Raw genomic sequence first — 19,034 nt, 5'->3', positions numbered from 1 at the left:
CATCTATGGCTTCCAGCCCATGCCCATTCTTCCTGAGACCCAACCCTTCTGGAATACACCCAACACAGGTCAAATGCAGTCATACCCAGGCTGTTACCCACCTTACCTATGTCTGTCTCCTCCAGATGAAGGACACTCTAGCAAATGCCTGGGCTGAGTTTGGTCTTCAAAGAGGTCTTTTTAAGAATATTTACAAAATGACTATGTGTCTAAGAGTTCTCTCTCTCTCTCTCACACACACACACACACACACACTCAATGGGGAACAAAGGAGCAAGCATTTTTAGTTTCATCTAAGCTTCAAGTTCTCTTCATGATAACAGTGAAAATCAAGCAATTGCCTTCACGTGGATAAATTTATCATTTGATCATTTTTTCCCCACCAGTAATGACAATATTATGTGCTGCTTTATAAAGAGTATTTTCTCTCTCATTAACACGTGAATGGCTGCCCCAGGATGTCTCCTGGTCCTTAGGGGGCCCCTCCCTCCAATGCTGCCACCCTTTCAAATCTATGCTTTCTTTCTGTCTTCCTCTACAGCCTGTTATCTGAGATCAGCCCTCTTTCCCCTCAGTCTTCCCCTCCTCTGTTCCCATCAATTCACTGAACATGTACCTCAGCAAATGCTTCCCCCTTCAGCTCAGCAAACATTTCCTCTCCTATAAGCCACTACTATTTATTTCCTGGACCTAGAAGAGCCCACAGCGCAGGCCCCAGGATCCACGAAGAAATTCACAAAAGCTTAGGACAGGTTTTTCTCTGAAGAGGAGATTAATCGGATTTCATCCTTTGGATGCAAGGACCCATCCTAGTACCACCTTGTGCCCCGGTCTCCCTCGACAGCAAGGAAGAGCAGACAAGCAGTGTGGGGGCAGAGGTGAGGACTTGGCTCCCTAAGTCCTCTCCCGCTGCTTCCTCACTGTGCTCAGGATTCGAGGACCACCTCCCTTGGCTGCCCATCTAGGTTAGCTGATGCTCCAGTCTCTCTCCATCCTTGGACTTCTTTAGAGTACCGTCCACACACTTAGAGCAGAAACACTGTCTCACTCGCCCTGTATCTTCAGTGACTAGAACAGCCCCTAGCCCACAGCCAATGCAGAGAAAAATACTTGTTGAATGAATGAGTGAACCCTCTTTAAGAGTCTGAAAGGGTCATAAATCTTTAGATTTTACTTCACTGCATTTTATGGTGGGAAATTACTTTCTATAATGGTAGGGCACTTGGAGATTTATAAATGCCTCAGGGTATAACCCTCATAAATAGCAAAGTCTATTTTATTCTTTTAGAAAATGTATAGGTTATTGTGCCTGGACTGGACTACAGACCTAATTAATTCACTGCCACAGAACCCAATTTCTGGGGGAAAATGTATTTCACATTCTAAACAAATAGCATTCATAAGATGCGAACAGTTTATAATCATTAAGGGTAGGTTTACAATGGGATGAAAACTAACTGGCAGGAGAGGGGCCTATAAGCTGACCGGGGAAGTGACCTTGGGGGTGGGGTTAGGGCTGGGGAAGCATTTGGTGAGGAGCCTGTGAAGGGACACTGCCACCAAGTGGCGCTTTGGAGAACCACAGGCACTTCTTTCCCAAGAAGTGACTTCCCTTTCCTGGTCACCATACAGAAAGGAATGCTTAATATCTCACATGTTCAGAACTCGTGTAAGCTAATAAAAAAGCCATAAAAATCAATGCAAATTCTTGGTGTTATTGTGCAAAGCCAATTAAACGCAATTTTTTTTTAAAAAATCAACGTTTCTTACCGCGAGAACATCAATAAAATACGCCACCTCAGCACCAACAACGCGGAGATTGTTTACGGCATGGATGTATTCCAGCGAACCGTTAATCCAGTCTATGTTAATGCAGTTCACGTCTTCCACTTTTAGCAACACCTGGCACAAAGATTTATTATAAGTATGGAAGAAATAAGAATTAAAGAAAGCCAAAGTGACTGAGCAATGGATTCCATAATAAGAAATAACACTACCAGGTGTTGAACCTACTACGGGCGAGGTCCTGTCTTAACCCTTTTACATATATTATCTTATTTAATCCCCTTTACAGATAAGGAATCCAAAGCACAGACAGGTTAATTAAACTTCCCCACGATCATGGTACGTAAAACCATGGTATGAATTCAGGCAGCCTGACTCTACTATACTATATGGACTTATAAATAAGTAATTGCCTACTATGTTAGCAGTCTATTAATCTTGAGTATCAGAGAGGAAAATTAATTTCTTGGAGTGGACCTGGAAAATTTTTTCCCTTAAGTGAGAAATTTATCTTATCATTCAATCTTTTGTCAAAAGTGAGACTTTATCAAAGAATAATTACAAAGAAATATGCTCTCATTGTAATCTATGCAATTCATAATAAGTGAGTATAAATAGGAAATGGATAATTCATTTGGGGCCTTGGGACAGGGACAATGTAACTGAATGGAGGAATTACCATGAATATGCATTAATATATGCGAAGTACATTCTCATTAAACATACAACTTTTACACAAGTATAAAGAAGAGTTTGTCCACATCATACATTGCACATGTCTTGCTGCCATTTTCCATCTGATTTCCATCCAGGTATGTTGATACGGGTCATCTTGTCTGTTCCAAAGTGTGAGGTTTGGATAGTTAGATAATTAACTGCACTGATTTCCTGTTTCAAGTGAAAAGAGATTAAGGTAAAATAATAATTCAAAATTATTTGACATTTAGTAGAATTATTCTAAGTCTGCTCAAAAGTCTTCCACTACATTTGATTCTTGACAACCTTCTTTAATATATTTTTACCAAAGAAATAGTTACTGCTATGCACTGAAAAGTGCCAAGAAATTATTAATGCATTATCAAATACAGTATATAAATGTAATCACAGGAAAGGAAAGGAAAGAAGAGTGTTTGGTTTTAAGGCAAGGTTTGTGAGATGATGCTGGGTCAGTTTCAGTCAGGACTTCCGTCAGCCTTACTTTTGAATAGCAATTACTTCTCTGCTGATGGGATTCATGAGTAGTGTGCTATTTGAGGCTTAGAAGCATGCTGCAAAGGGGCGCCTGGGTGGCTCAGTCGTTAAGCGTCTGCCTTCGGCTCAGGTCATGATCCCAGGGTCCTGGGATCGAGCCCCGCATCGGGCTCCCTGATCAGTGGGAAGCCTGCTTCTCCCTCTCCCACTCCCCCTGCTTGTGTTCCCTCTCTCACTGTGTCTCTATCAAATAAATAAATAAAATCTTTAAAAAAAAAAAAAGCATGCTGTCAAGGTGGCAAAACAGATCGTTCACCCCACTTTATGAGGGAGGAACAAAGGTTAGGATCTCACCACATGCAGTAAAATAGCATATTAAAGATCATTTTATGTAATTACCTTGAATGTTCTTTTGTATTTCTTGTATTTTGCTGGATTGTTCTTATAACCAACCAAACTCATCTTAGTGATACTATGCATTTAAGTGATTTCGTTATTAAGAGAAAAATGAAAAGGCACAATATAAGAAATGCTCAAAATTCTGTTTTGAGAAAAAAAATGAACACTCTAATCAGCGAGTTGCAAGTTTGACGATGGTGAATCTTATAACAAAGAGCCTTCAAACAAAGAGCCTATTACTAGCTACTTGTGTTTAATAGTAACATGCAAGTTAATCATACAAATTCTGGCTAAAGTATCTCCAAGATGGTAAGCAAACAATTATGAGAATCCTAAGTTGGCTTACACAGTAGTTATAATACAGCTACACTCGTATCTGCCTATGTGCCAGGAATTGTTCTAAGCACTTTATGGTGTAGTTCATTTATCCTCCATGACACTGTGAGGTAGGTACTAACTTTAGAGATTAGGAAAAGGCACAATGAAAAGTTAAGGCACTTGTCCCAAGAGCACTCCGGCTAACGAGTCCTGGAGTGAGGGGCTGAAACCCACACGGTCTTTCTCTGAAGTCATGTGTTCCACCACTGAGCTCTCAAGTTGGGATCTGATCATACTGTTCTTTACTGATAGGGCCCAGAGCAGATGTGGGATTTGTTGAGGCAGATAATAAAATCAAATGTATCTGGGCTTTCTTGGAAGTTCTGCTCTGCTGAATAATGGAATCCCAAAGCAAAAACATTTATCCATCTATATATTTAAAAGAATCCAGATGTTAACTCCAACTCCAACTGGAGCCCCTTAAACACCAACTATATTTCTATTTCTATGTCAAAAAAAAAAAGTGAAAACCTATTTGGGAAAGGGGATTTGGTAGAAAAAGTTTGTTTAATCTTTCCCCGTCATGAGAAGAGCTAGATGCTGGATGTGGGGCCTTGTGAAAGCTTCAAAGTGTCAATCTGACAAGAACTGCGGGATCTGAGCATCCTCCATTGTCATGAAAGCCTTGAAGAATTTAATAAAGTAGGAAAGGTAGAAAAACACTTTTGTTCACTTCATATTCAATCTGGCACACCCCTGTGACATGGCATACTAACCTAGAAAACAGGAAACTCAAACATCATGGAATCAACTCAAAGAAGACACCTCAGCTTCTGCTGCTACATGGACAGAGCCATAAAAGGGTGTCAGGACAGAAGGGATTATCCCAAGAAAGGGCCAGGTAAAGGCTCAATGGTTATCTGGGCGCTCAGGCCTTTACTTTTAATGTTCTTATCTTTGAGGAATCATAGAACCTCACTGGTATGAGATCAACCCATTCCACAAAGCATGACTAGTCTCTTGACGATCTCATTTGTAGTAAGTCAAAAGTAGTCACCAGTTAGGTATGTTCCAGCCTTGAGAAAAGCTACAGGCCCAGAAACTACCATAATTATGCAAAATGGGCATCACCACTAGTCATTAACTATATGAGCCACTCTGGGAGATAGCAGGTTGAATTCATTCTTGCAGAAATGTAGCTGTGAAGACCTGTGACTCAGAAGAGTCCGGTTTATTGCACCATGTTTCGCTTTAACAATTCCTCCCTCTGAGAAAAGAGTATGTTAAACCATTGCAAGTTAACTTTTGCTTGCTCATATACAAAGTCAGATTTGCAGTGTAGCAAATGGCTCAAGCCTGGGGCCATCAAGATTTTTAGTATTGTATCTTGACTCATCCTGTATCCTCACTGTTGGTATAAAACACTTTAATTACAAACCCTCAGGCTTCCATCCATTGCAAATTCAACTACAGATCTGGTTTGTCACATGGTTTTTTCCAAATGGAAGGGAGTGGAAAAGACATGAGGAATATTGCCTTTATGGTCCCTTTATTAGGAGAGTGCTCGGTGTCTGATATTCTCTTCATTGTCTTTAGGGTCCAGACTCTCCCAAAGACTGACCTTCATCACCTGTTTTAGTGCCTGTGCTCTATGAAAGTTCAAGTGCATGGCCACTATGCAGAAGGCTAAAGGACCAATGAGTCCTATGAGGACCGAGGGTCAAGACCAGGGGATACAGTTAGTCCTGAATACACACACGTACCCTAAAGTCCTAACCAGAGAGCGAAGGTACTCCAAAACATTTGTATTCAACAGATTCTCTTTACAATAAAAAAAAAAAAAACTGTGGCAAAATAGATATAACACAAAAATTACCACCTTAACCATTTTTAAGTATACAATTTAGTACCATTAAGTCACTGGCATTGTTGTGCAACGATCAGGACCATCCCTCTCAAGGAATTTTTTTATCATCCCAACCTGAAATCCTATACCCTTAAATAGTAACTCTCCGTTGTTCCCTCCCCCAGCCTGTGGTAACTATTATTCTACTTTTCCATCTCTATGAATTTGACTACTCTAGGTGTTTCATAAAACGGGAATTTCATATAACGGACAATGCTTGTCCTTTTGTGTCTGGCTTATTTAACTTCGCAAAATGTTTTGAAAGTTCGTTCCATGTTGTGGAATCTACCACAATGTCATTTGAGTACACTTGCATTGTAAATTTCTCTGTACCCCAAATAAGGGCTTTTCTTCTTTGTTTTTGATAGAGCTGTCATCTACAGAGCAAATGGCGTAATTCAGTGAAGAGCCGGTTGCGCATATGTGGGTGTGTGTCTGGTAAGTAGACAGCTACAGATCAGATTCTGTTTGTAGGGGGTGGGGGCACAGCAGAGGCTGTCTTGGCTGGGTCTGATGGAAAGTGAGGCTCAGGGTTATAGAGTCGCAGGTAGAGACTGGAAATGATCTTTTCTGGTCTTTGCTCCACTTAAGTCTAGTATCATGCTTTTTTTCTCTGCCCGAGATCACATCACTCTTTGGGTTTTAACTCTCACCTCTGGGTAAAAGACTTTGGAATCTCTTCTTCCAGCTCTAGACTGCCCTGAGCTTCAAGAGGCAAATATCCAATAGACTGCCCGAACCTCACTGGTCCAAAATGTAACTCATTCTCCAGGATCCGCAATCAAGTTTTCTTGACAAGAGGGTCATTATTCTTCCTGTGACTCATGTATAGGATCTCAGGACAGTTTATGATGTTTATCATGTCAATTTTCTATCATCATACTCATGCTCATGCTCTGGCTCAGGCTAGTTCCGTGAGTCTGATCCAAACTGCATTATGGTTTTCTAGCACTCTCAAATAGAACTTTCTGTGATGGTGGAAATATCCTGTATTTGCACTGTCCAAAATGGTAGCCACCAGCCCGCATGGGGCTACTGAGCACTTGATATGTGGTTGGTGCAGCTGAAAAACTGAATCTTTAATTTTATTTAGTTTTAATACCCACATAGCTCATGGTTACCGTGTTGGGTGGCTTGGTACTAAATGGTCTGGCAATCACCTGCAGGCTCTCCCAGCTCCAGTCAAGAAGGCGCATTGCAGCCAGGGTAAATATCTTAAAGCCTCTTTAAAAACTCCCAGTGGGGCCTCCTGGCTCACAGGATGAAGTCCAAAGTCTCCAGGAAGGAGTTACAGAATTTGTCTCTAAACTACTTTTCTAACTCACTCCATATTTGAGGACTTCCTCTCTGTCCCCCGTCTAACTCAGCATGTTGTATTCATCAGATGTACTCTGCAGGCTCTCTCCTGTCTGCATTTGCCCACGCCAGTTCATCTGTCACTTCCCTGTGTGTCTCTGCTTACGCAAACCCTGCCCACCCTGCGGGACACACCTCAAACAGGTGTGTTCCTCAAAGCCTTTTCTGGCTCCCGTCCCACCCCCAAGGGGAAGGTAAGCCCTTCCTCACCACGCTCCCAGATTCTTTTGTTTGTATCTTATGTAACAGATCATAATTTGTGCTGCAACAGAGGTTAATTGTTTACATATCCCATTTTTCCCTACTATAATAAATTTAGGATACTGTCTTGTTTAATTAATTTAATACATAATAGGTACTGTTGCTTGTTCAGTCTTACATGTGGAAGGCTCTCAATTAATATATTAATCAAAAGAAGTATCAAATCAAGCTCATATGAAACAACAGATTCAGAGCAATCTTTATATTTAAGTACTAGGACAAATAATATGACAATAAAATCTGGCTCACAATACTAAAAAGAAATATCAGCCTTTAAATCAGTAGTTTATGCCAGAGTAAGTTACTGAACCTAGGTCTTCTCTATCTATAGCTACATGTTCTATTTTAGAATAACCTATGTGTGAAGGCAGCAAGTTAGCTTACCTGATAGACTTTGGGATTATGTCTAGTGTAGAGCAGAAAGCGAGTGTTTATCTCCTCTGGAGACCAGGGCAAACCTGCCAACTGTCTCGACAAAGTCCCGGTCCATGGTAAACCGTCTTTAAAGCACCCCACCCTTTCATAGCAAACTTCTTTTCCTGCAGCAAAAAGATGGAGTGTCAGTATTGTAGGAACCAGGCCCAGAGAGAGGCTATGTTTCCCACCATGAGGGTTCATTGAAATAGGTCTTTAAGTTAAGCAAGTCTGGCTCAAGGAGACTCTCTTTAAAAAATGCTCTCCTCTCCCCTTCCTCCACCACCCTCCTCATATTATTTATGACCATGACTTTGTAGATCAGTGTTGCAGAGGAGAGCATAGGGGCTTTGGAATCAGACATTCCTGGCTTTGGACAATTCTTTTACCTTTTATGAGTCTCTGCTTCCTCCTCTGCAAAGTGGAGTTAATCCCACTTACCTTACAGCCTTGATAGGAAGAGTAAATGAACCATTACACTGGACAGCCCTTGTGAATGGGCCTGGACATAAGAGGGATACTGTGTGTTCCCTGAATTCCTGCCTTTTCTTACGAGACTGAAGATTTTTAATGAAAGGGGCCTTGGAGTCCCCAGAGCCTAGCACTATGCCTGACACGCAGTAGGAGTCCATCACAGGTCTCCTGAGAGTACAGATGACAGCAAAGTTCCATTCAGTTGTAACCGAGTCTCTTCTTTCTGGAGCTCACCTCACTCATCTCTACAATGAGAAGCTTTGGGGAAACTGAGTCTTAATGTTTCTGCCATCCACTGATTTTCATTTATCTTTTCAACAAGGCCTTTCTTTTTCATTTAATAGTCGAAGACAACTTCATTTCCTACTGTTTTATGGAGGAATAATTTAATTTATTCAATTATAATTATTATTATTTGTTCAATTTATTATTTAATTATGTATTCAATTTATTATTACTTATTAAATTGGTTTTCATTTATTCATTTTATGATTATTCATTAGCAGTGGCTAGAGCTGTTTAAAGACTCAAATTTGAGGGTTTTCTTTTATCACTTACCAAAATATGGTGAATCAGTCTTTGACTTTCAAGTCCACCAGATTTTATTTTAAAATTTTAGGAGATATTGCACTTTCTCCATTTCCTAGCAATGAGGTTCCACAATATATATAAAGAGAGGATAGGGAATTAAGTTTTTTAATCAGAGAAATGTTTATACATTGAAAAGAAACTGTACAGATGAGCAACATCCCCTGCTCACCCCCAAACCCAGCCCTCTCCCCAGAGGTGACAGTTATTCTGGTGGTTACCCCAATATCTATATATTACGTGCTTACACTGTCAAGTTTTGATTTATTAACTTTAGTCACACATAATCTATTAACTTGCTGCAGTAATAAATGAGGATTTAACCCACCTATTTTTGGGATCAGCCAGGGTCAGGGCAAGAAAAAAATCACACCAGTTATCTTAACTGTGAGAGTTTAATACAACGAATTGTTATCAACCAGGTATTGGAGAACTGAAGGCAAAAAGGGGACCATGTAGGAGCTCCCAGGTGACAACTGCAGGGAGCAGCTACTAGCAGGGGGCTGGAGGGTGACACAGAAGAGGTTCGTTAATTCAAATAAGGAAACTTGGAGGAAGGGCTGCTAGACCCGGGGAGGCATGCTGCCTCCAGAGCTGGGGCTCAGTCCCTGAAGAGGGGTGCTAGCTGGCTAGTGCTGACATCTTTGAGTGGGCACCGTGCGCCTGGTTCTGGGAGTTTTAGAACAACTGCGAACTGGAGCCACCTCCTGTTACTGGATGATCGTTCATGCAGGGGTGAAAAGTCATTGCTGCAAAAACACGGACAGGAACCAGGAGCCAACAAGAAGGAACACCTCCCTTTTCCATCCTGGAGCCTCAGTGTCCCTCTGGTGTCCCCACTGACAGTGCCTCTCTGGGAGTGGTTGAACAGGGTGAGCAGTGGTTGAGCATCCCAGCGCCGGCCAGGCAAGGGCTGACCCGAAGCTGGGGGACAACAGCTCCTACAGGACAGTGCTCTCCACACTCTCAAATCCTCCTCCTCTACAGTCAATAACACTGTTTTTAGCTCATTTATCAGCTTCCTTTGTAAACTTAAATAGTAATCTTCTATTTTTTTTTTAAGAGAAAGAGAGAGAGCATGGGGGCGAGAGGGGCAGAGGGAGAGGGAGAGAGAGAATCTTAAGCAGTCTCCAATGCCCAGCATGGAGCCCAACACAAGGCTCGATCTCATGACGTCAGCCAAAATCAAGAGTCGGATGCTTCAGCGAGGGAGCCACCCCAGGCACCCCAGTTATCTTTTATTTTTTGATCCATACCTCCTACTCCTCATAACTTGACTCCCTACCTTTGCAAGACAAGGCTTAAGCCATGTTGCCTGTCTTCTTCCCTTCCATCTTCCAAGGCCTCCCAGCCACACTTTGACTTTCAGACCGTCAAAGTTGATAACATTCAGACTTTGTTCTATAATCATAATTAAGTCTTTCATGTTTTGTCTGTAGGCTGGCTCCGAAAAATTGAATGTCAATAAACAGAAACATATTATTATGACTAAATAAATATTTTTCCTTTCAGAGCCAGCTAGCATGCTATAATTACATTTCCTTGTCTGCACTTCATTATTCAGTTACCCATTCCCTTCAAAGGAGAATATTCAAATGAATTACCTTTTCATAGACATGAATTGCTCAAGATCAGTGTCATTTTAGTTTCCTCCATATTTGGATTCTGCTTTTCTTGTGCCGTTTTCATTTTCCTGGATTCTCTGGTTGCCTTTGTTTTCTCTTGTTGCAAGAGTAAACATGTGCCCTCTTCAATATATCCCTAGTACAGTGCAACTCCTCAATCAGTAGTTCTCCTGCCTGGAATCTATTCTGTTTTTTCTACTGAAGCACACATATATCCAGTTCTGATTTGGACCAGTGAGTTTACATTTGGATTGTGCCTTTTTCTAAAAGATGTATTTATTTGAGAGAGAGAGCATGGTGGGGAGGGGCAGAGGGAGAGGGAGAATCTCAAGCAGACTGCGCTGAGCATGAGCCTGACACAGGGCTCCATCTCACCACCCTGAGATCACGACCTGAGCTGAAATCAAGAGTCAGATGACTTACCAGCTAAGCCACCCAGGTGCCCCTGGATCATGCTTTTCTAATACAACCTTCTGTTTTTTTCCTAGAATGTCCAGCTGCCTTTGTTTTTTGCATTGCATGGCTTCCCCCCCAACACACAAATTCTTAACTACATCATTCAGTCTATGGAAGTGAGTTTGGATTTCAAAATGAAGATTGTTGTAAATACTGTCTGTTTTCAATGTTTGTAACTTATCAGGGTTATTGGTCACCGTGCCCTTTTTCATAAGGAAATACCCACTGAAGGAGCATAAAGTTAGAAGAAACTACATGTGATGAAGGAGACTGATCAACATCATAAGGTATTAAAACCATTTAGAAAAAAAAAATGGGAAGATTAATAGTTCTCTAAAAATAACATGTTTGCTATAAAATCAGTAAGTTGATATTGGGCCAATAACTTAAATGGCCAATATAAAACAAAGAACATAGTTTTAAAATGGTAACCTTGAAGATATTATGCAGCCACTGAAAATGTTTACAGAGGTTTGTAGTGCAGTTTGTAATGAAAGTGAGAATGATACAGTGTTAGGGGGGAAGGCAGGTAGCAGAGGTATGTATGGTTTTATTTAAAATGCATGGGGAAAAATAAAATTTAAAGGAAGTACATCAAAATATTAACAGTGGTGAGAACACAGTTTTTATTTTCTTTACCCTTATCTATGGCCTTAAAATTTCAATGATTAATAATAATTACTTCTATAATAAAAAAAGTTACAACAGAAAAAAAAAGAGTACTTCTCCAAATTATGTCCAGTGCGGCTGCTTTGTCTTATTTATAATAATTAAAACAGCAAAACAGACTGAGCCCTAAGTGTCACATATGTGAGGAAATGGAGAATTAGAAAAAGTAATCACTCTTGCCCAATGTGTCATTGCTATTAAGTGGTAGTTGGAAAAAAAAAATGAACCATCAAGCAGCTCATTCTATCACTAAGTAGAATCGGGAGGTATATTAATTAATTAGCTTTTGCTAGGTTATGCTCTGGTAACCAAGAACCTCCAAATCTCCTTGGCTTACCAAAATTAAGGTTTATTTCTCATTCTTGTTATATTTTGGCTGCAATAGTTTTAGGTTGGCTGTGGCTCTGATTTACCGGTCCTCTTCTTCCAACATCTAAGCTAAGGAGACCCTTGTTCAGAACTTGTTGCTCTTGGGGCAGAGGGAAAGGGGGTGACGGCTGAACCCTGCAAAGGCTCTTCCCACAGGCATTCAGACTTGGACTGCTCTCAGCACGTCCTGTGGCCAAAGGTGGGGCTGTGGAGTCCTCTTCCGGGGACTGGGAGTAAGTAGTGGGGGACAGTAATACAGTCTGCCATGGAAAGGTATGCGGGTTTACATTTTTATAAGTGCCACCAGAAGCAAAACCTTTTATCATTTAAATCTGCATTTCTTGAATTACTTACACACTTGAATATCTTGTGCATTTCTGGCCCTTTGCACATCTGTGGGTGAGATCTTTGTGTCCTATGCACATTTTTCTAAAGTTTGCTTTTTTCTTACTTATTTGTAAAAACTCTTCGAATAGTGGAGAGATTTGCTCCTTTCCAGTCAGATATTGAGAAAAGATATTCTAGTTTGCTGTTTATATTTTGGTTTTATAGAAGTTTCACATTTTATTCAATAAAATGATCAATCTTCTCCTTTATGGTTTTTGGGGTTTCATCTTATTTAGAAAAGCTTTTCTTACGTCAAGATAATGAACAATTTCACTCTGTTTTCTTTTATACTTTTCTTGTTTCACTCTTTTACTTTAAATGTTCATTGATCTGAGATTTATTTTGGTGTAAAGAGTAAGATTTTCATCTAGAATTTCAATTCTCTTGGCCTGAATTTATACAAAGTATAATCATTTTAATTTCTTCTATACCTGTGGTTTTTTCCCTTTGTTTATTTAAATCTGTCAGCATGGTTTTCTATTTCTTGAGTTTTATTAAGCAACCACCACACATATTTACCAATTATATTGCCTTTCTCCCATTTTTCTAATGTGTTAACCTCTGTTTATTTTTATTAATGAAATTCTTCCTTCAATGTTACTTGTTCTTTTTCTAATTTCTTCAATTCTTGAGTCATTATATTTTGATATATTCTGCAATTGAAGTGTTTTATTTCCTCTTTGACCTAAAAGTTCTTTAAAAGAGCATTTGAAATATAGCACATTAAATGAAGCTAGGTTTAATTGGCTAAGAAATCATATAAAGTTGGCATATCAGTTCATATTTTCTTAATTTCCGCTTTCTAAATGAGTCATTTCTCTATCTTACTGTGAGCAGCCTTTTCCAATGACAAAAAAAATCTTGAAAATAGATTCATTAATTTATTCAAGAAATATTTATTTGAGTGCCTATTAGGCGCCAGATATTGTTCTCAGCACTGGGGATTCAACAGTGGGAGAAATAATCCTAGCCCTCATGGAGTAGAGTCTAGTGGGGCTGTGGGAACAATGAATAAGTAAATAAAATGAAGGTGCATGTGTGTTTATTTCACACATGTTTACTATTCAAATAGGAGCAGTTTACTATTCAAATAGGGTGGCCAAGGAAGATCTCACCAAAGTAGGCGGCATTTTTTTTTCTTAAGTAGGCTCCATGCCCAGTGTGGAGCTCAACACGGGGCTTGAACTCATGACCCTGAGCTCAAGACCTGAGCTGAGATCAAGAGTCAGATGCTTAACTACTGAGCCATCCAGGTGCCCCCCAAATAAGAGGCATTTGAATCCATAGCTAAAGGGGGTAAGTAGCAAACCGTGGGGAATTCTAGGCAGAGAGGAGGGAACGTACCAGCCTCTGAGGGAAGGAGCATCCTTAGCGTGACAGAGGAATTATGAGGAGACCACCCTGACCAGAGTTGAGGGAACAGTGGGGAGAGAAAGGTCCACAACACCTGATTTTGCAGTTTCAAAAATCTAAAACTCTTTGGGAAAAAGAAGTGGGGTGTTGACTTTTTCATTCATTTGTTTTTCAATTTGTAACAGACTCATTTGGCAGCAAAAACTGACCTAAGGCTATAAATATATATACTTGTTATCCTACTTAATAGGAGTATTCTTAGATTTTACTAGAGAAATATCCGTGTGGTTGTTTACAGGGTGCTGCCCCGGAATTCCTCTCGGGGTTTGTATTTTCCAGTGTACTTACCATAGTCCCTTTCTAAAATAAAATAAAATAAAATTGGAATTCCAGAACACATGTGGCCCCAGGGGGTTGAATAAGGGATGGCAGACAAGTAGCAGGGGATGGTGTTTAGAGAGGTTACAGAGGACTAAAGCATGCAGTGCTTGGCAGATCATTGGAAGGACTTTGGCATTTCCTCCGAGGTGAGGGGGAGAGCCATTGGAGGGCCTTGAGCAGAAAAGTGATGCAGACTGACTTAGGTTGGCTTTTGTTTTGAGAATAGATTGAAGCAGGAGAAGGGAGGAGGCAGAGAGACCAGCTGGGAGGCTACTGTAGTCAACTAGACAAGAGACAATGGTGTCCAAAAGGTTAAGGTGATAGCAGGGTGGGTGGTGAGAAGTGGTCAGGTTCTGGATAAATTGTGAAGGAGGATCCAAAAGAATTTACTAATTAACTGGCAGGGAGGTGTGATGGAAAAGTTGAGGATGATGTTGAGGTTTTTAGATGAAGTTCCTGGAAGACTGGAGTTGCCATTGATTAGGATGGAGAAACTCTAGAAGGGACAGATTTGGGAGTAGAATCAAGAGCTCAGCTCTGGATATGTAGCTTTTATACGAATTAGACACATTGTGGAGATGCCACAGAAACAGTTGGATGTGAAACTGGACTTCCAGGGAGAAGTTCAGCTGGAGACAGGAACTTGGAAGTCTTAAACACAAAGTTGGTATTTGATGTCATGAATATAGATAAGATCACCAAGGTAGTGATGACAGGAAAAGAAGAGGGATGATCTAAGGATGGAGTCCTAGGACACTCCATCATTAAAACATCAGGAAGATGAGAGGATGAGCAAACAAGACTGCCAAGAAGTCATTGAAGAAGAAGGAAGAAATCCAGAAGAGCGTGGCATCCTAGAAGCCAACTTAAAAAAACCTGCTGCCAGGGGAGGGGGCAATCGAGAATACCAAATACTGCTAAGTCTAAATGGATGAGGATGGAGAATTAACCACGGCTTTGTCACCATGGGAGTGACTGGTGACCGTCACAAGTGTAGTTTCTGGAGTGAAAGCCTGATTGGAGTGAGTTCAAGAAAGAAGGGGAGGAGAAGTAAGAAACCCTATGTACAAAACTCAGAAGTGGGAGTTTTAAAGATGGGTGAAATAACACATTTGTGTGCTGCTGGGAATGTCCCAGAAGAGAGAAAGAAAATTGGTGAGGCAGGAGAAATAGAAAAGAGTACCCTTGAGTAGAGTCCTTGAGCAGGTAAGAGGAGATAGAGAATAATACATACGTAGGGGGAAGGGCTGGCCTTTGTTGGAACAAGAACAGCTTATCTCTTGTGAGAGAGAAAGAAGGCAGAATGTATGGGCAAGTGCACTCAGGTAGCTGGACAGATGTGGTACTGGGAGCTCCGGGAAGGCCTCTTCTCTGTTTCCATTTTTCTTACTGAAAAAGGAATCCAGGCCATCAGCCGAGTGGGGGTGAGCAGGGAGGTGTTGGAGGTTTCAGTGGAGGGGAGAAGAATGAAACAACCCAGGAGCCCTAGCAAATGAATGGACAAGGGGAGAGGAGTAAGATGGCTTGGCAGCTTTAGGGTCCGCTTCAGCTTGGTAACCATGAATTCACAGTGAGACAATCATCATGCTATGTGTTTTTTCCAGGCACATTCAGCTGCCCATTCAGCTGCACAAAGGAGATGAAGAGTTGGATTTAACCAGGGTTGTGGTCAAGCCAAGTGAAGCAAGAGCAGCAGAGAGAAGGCCAATGTGTACGCTAAGGAGTGATTATGATGGACCATGGGATTTAAGCTAAGTAAGGAGGGAACTGAGGAGAGAGTTAGCTGTCAAAGAAATTTTTAAAAGTAGGTAGTAATATGGAATTTAGATTATTTATATATATACATATATATATGTATATATATATTTCTATGGCACATATATGGTCATTACAAAGCCGCCATAATTAAAAATCTGAGTCTCCATCACCTCTGTATTATTACCTATATTGGCATCTATTAAATTTGTAGCAAGGTCCATTTGGGTTCAGTTCTCTGGTAGCTGCCATTTTACAATTTATGTTTAATTCAATAAGCCTTCAAACAGAAATCACTCCCTACCGAAAAACACTCATTTCTGATGGGCGTAGGGAAGCCTTGTCAGTCACAGCTGTGTCTCCAGAGCTTAACCCAGTGCCTGGCACATAGTAGGTGATTGTATTTGTTGATGAAATAAAACAGATTAGTATTCTTGTTCAGAGAGCATTTTGAGGGGTGAGCTGTGAGTAGAGATGGCAAAGAGGAACTGAACTCTGGAAGGAGGAGAGACCACCTGAGAAAAGAAGGCGTCAGATAAAGGAAAAGAGACCAGGGTGGACTTCTCTCACTCAATTCGGCTTTGGAGCTCATCAGTCTAACCGCTTCCAACATTCAAATCAGGCCTGTTTTGTGCCCCTTCCTGGAATATACTACAACAAACAATAGCTCCATCCACTCTTATCCCATAGTAAAAAGCTGGAGGGCAGGGACTAAAAACACTGAAATTCTTTGATTCTATTTTCGTTAAAACATATCAGCTAACTTCTGTTGTGCTTTCGGAGGTAAAAACAAACAAACAAAAAACCAAAACCAAAAAAAAGGAGGTTAAAAACAGAAAACCAACTACTACATAGGAGATGCATAAGGATGTAAAGAGCACAAGTCAGTGAGTGTTGAGTTAGTGTGTAAGAAATGTTCACAGACCAAAGTCCCTTCCCAAAATCAAGATCCAAATAGAAAAAATCAACTTGGAAGTTCCAATCAGCATTAATTACTCATTCATTCATTCATTCATTCATTCATTCATTCATTCATTCATTATCTACAGTGAATCAGGTACTGAAATAAAAAACATGAATGTATTTTTTCATTTACTGCTACATACTTATCTTAGAAGTGAAGAAATTAAGACTTTAACAGATAAGTTACTTGACCAAGTTCATAAGGCTAATAAGTACAGAGCTGGGAACCTGGTACAAGACCATCCAGCAACTTTTATATTATTGGAAATAGTTGCTTATATACTCATCAGATTTAGTATTACTAAGTTGATGCATTTCCCTTAGATACTTTTATGACAAGTAAATCAAAATATAAACAGAGCCAGTATTTCAAAGCCCATGTCAATCACATTTTGGATGTAACTATACCCCCTATTTTTAAGGAATTAAATTATAAGTCTTACCTGTTGATATGTCAAAGAATAAGAGTGCAGCAATCCAAAATGCAAGCATCTAAGTTGATTTTAAAAATCACATCAATTCTTCTTGAAGGTTTTTACTGATAAAGTCACCTTATTATAAAATATTAAGTAATTTTCTTCAAAGTGATACCATTCAACATCTAAATTCTAGGTCCAGAAGAGCATGGAGTTCACACCACCTATAATCCCTATGCCCTGTAAAGTAATGTGCCATAGCCCACATTCCTAGCTCCACGTTAAGAGATTTAATCAGCAGGGTGTGCCTTCCACTAGGTGATTGGTAATTAAAACTTCTGAGGTTTTGCTGTTTCATCATCAGCAATATTTTGATTAAGCACAAACTGAGTCACTCTTGAAAGTTATTTTAAGGCTTTGGAATGGTAGATAGCAAACATTTAAAAGGCACAGTTTTTCCAAATCAGGATTACGCATTTTGAGTATTCTTTCCCTCACACATTTCTGAGAGCAAACATTTGCTTACTACAAACAGACCCTCCTAAGATATTATGAATTGAAAAAGAACGTGGCTAATAATGACTAACCTGCCCATTACAATGGGGCAATATAATGTAGTACTGTCATCTAGAGCCCAATCACCTGGGTCCAAATTCTGGCTCTGCCACTTATTAGTAGTGACCCTGGGCTAGTAAGCCTCAGCTGCACCTTTCCTCACTTGTAAAATGGGGATAATCAATGTTCCTACCTCATAGGGTCACTTAGGTGATTGAATTACTTATTATATGAATAGCACCTGGTAGATAGTACTATACTGAGTTGATTTTATTAGTTATTTTTCCACTATGTTAATGGTTATGAGAACAAATTTATGTCCACATATAGCTAGATATACCCTTACGTCATGGTACGTAGGCTTCATAATGACATTTAATGTAATGCAAACCTGCCTTGTTGGCTACTACATTCACTTAAAGCGGTTGAGTTCACAGATATCCTCAGTTTCTCCATTTTTAAATGTTCATAGAAGATGGCTGAAAGTATTTCTTGGTTTTGCTTAATTTTTTCCTCTCACCATAACAACATTAAGATTTTCACATACTTATGAAGCATTCAGCCCTTTCATACAAATCTTCTTATATTATGAAATGGTCAGACAAAGGAGAGATTATGACCAAGAGCAGTTGCAAGTCTTGGGCGCTTTCTTTGGTTGAACTATTTCCTGGAAGTGGCAGCGGCCAGCCCCCCTGGCAGGCAGGCAAGCAGACACGCAAGAGCTCGAGAATGGGCTCTTCAGCAGCATGGAGCTGCATGCCTGGCACGCTGAGTGGCCAGCAGCTATGCCATGGAAAAGGCACGTTCTAGAAGCTTCGCCAGTTGCCACTGGTCATTTTTCCAAGAATCCATGTTTTCAGCCACACAGGCAGGATCCACATGAATCACAGAATCATCAGCAGCTCCTCTCAGAAGACAACTCTTACTCATGTCTGCATCCCAAGGGACAAGCCCAATGCCTGGAATTTAGCAAGTGCTTAACAAACAGTTTTAAATGAAAAAATACAAAGCTCTACAATGATAATATAGGGACTTTTTCTTAAACCACGCTCTCTTCCATGTTTTCACAGCACTTTTCAATGAATCTGCTATAGTACTCAGCATGTTATAGAATGGTTAGGCATTTACCTGTTCGTCTCCTCCCCTAGACTGAACTGTTCGGAGACAGGACTGGTTTTTGATCATCTCTGGGCCCTCAGGATCTAGCAATAGATCTCTCACAACAGATACAGGGTCAATATTTGTTGATAGAAAAAAAAAAGTAGCATTAATTTTCATTGATCTCACATCATTTGAGGAAATTCTTACTCTAGAGAGAATATGATTCTAAGAGTGGAAGTCTCATTATACTTTAACAATTATATTTAACAATCATCAGATACTGGTGACTCCATAGCTGCTTGCTGAAATCAT

General features: G+C 40.2%; 1 protein-coding gene across 1 annotated transcript in view; it reads right to left on the bottom strand.

Annotated features, from left to right (window-relative positions):
• The window catches only part of PNLIPRP3 (pancreatic lipase related protein 3), a 38,388-nt gene extending 19,837 nt beyond the window's left edge, over positions 1 to 18,551 (bottom strand). Inside the window, exons 1-4 of the mRNA XM_045879221.1 lie at positions 18,425 to 18,551; positions 7,601 to 7,755; positions 2,554 to 2,673; positions 1,771 to 1,902 (exon numbers count right to left, since the gene is read on the bottom strand). Coding sequence (XP_045735177.1) covers positions 1,771 to 1,902; positions 2,554 to 2,673; positions 7,601 to 7,755; positions 18,425 to 18,551 — 534 coding nt within the window. The remainder of the gene's footprint in view (positions 1 to 1,770; positions 1,903 to 2,553; positions 2,674 to 7,600; positions 7,756 to 18,424) is intronic.
• Between the last annotated feature and the right edge of the window lie 483 nt (positions 18,552 to 19,034).

The sequence above is a fragment of the Mirounga angustirostris genome, unplaced genomic scaffold (genome assembly GCF_029215605.1).
Source record: "Mirounga angustirostris isolate CCGP_5_RB_7025 unplaced genomic scaffold, mMirAng1.0.hap1 SCAF_6, whole genome shotgun sequence".
In the NCBI taxonomy this organism is placed as follows: domain Eukaryota; kingdom Metazoa; phylum Chordata; class Mammalia; order Carnivora; family Phocidae; genus Mirounga; species Mirounga angustirostris.
This window is presented reverse-complemented; position numbering and strand designations above follow the sequence as displayed.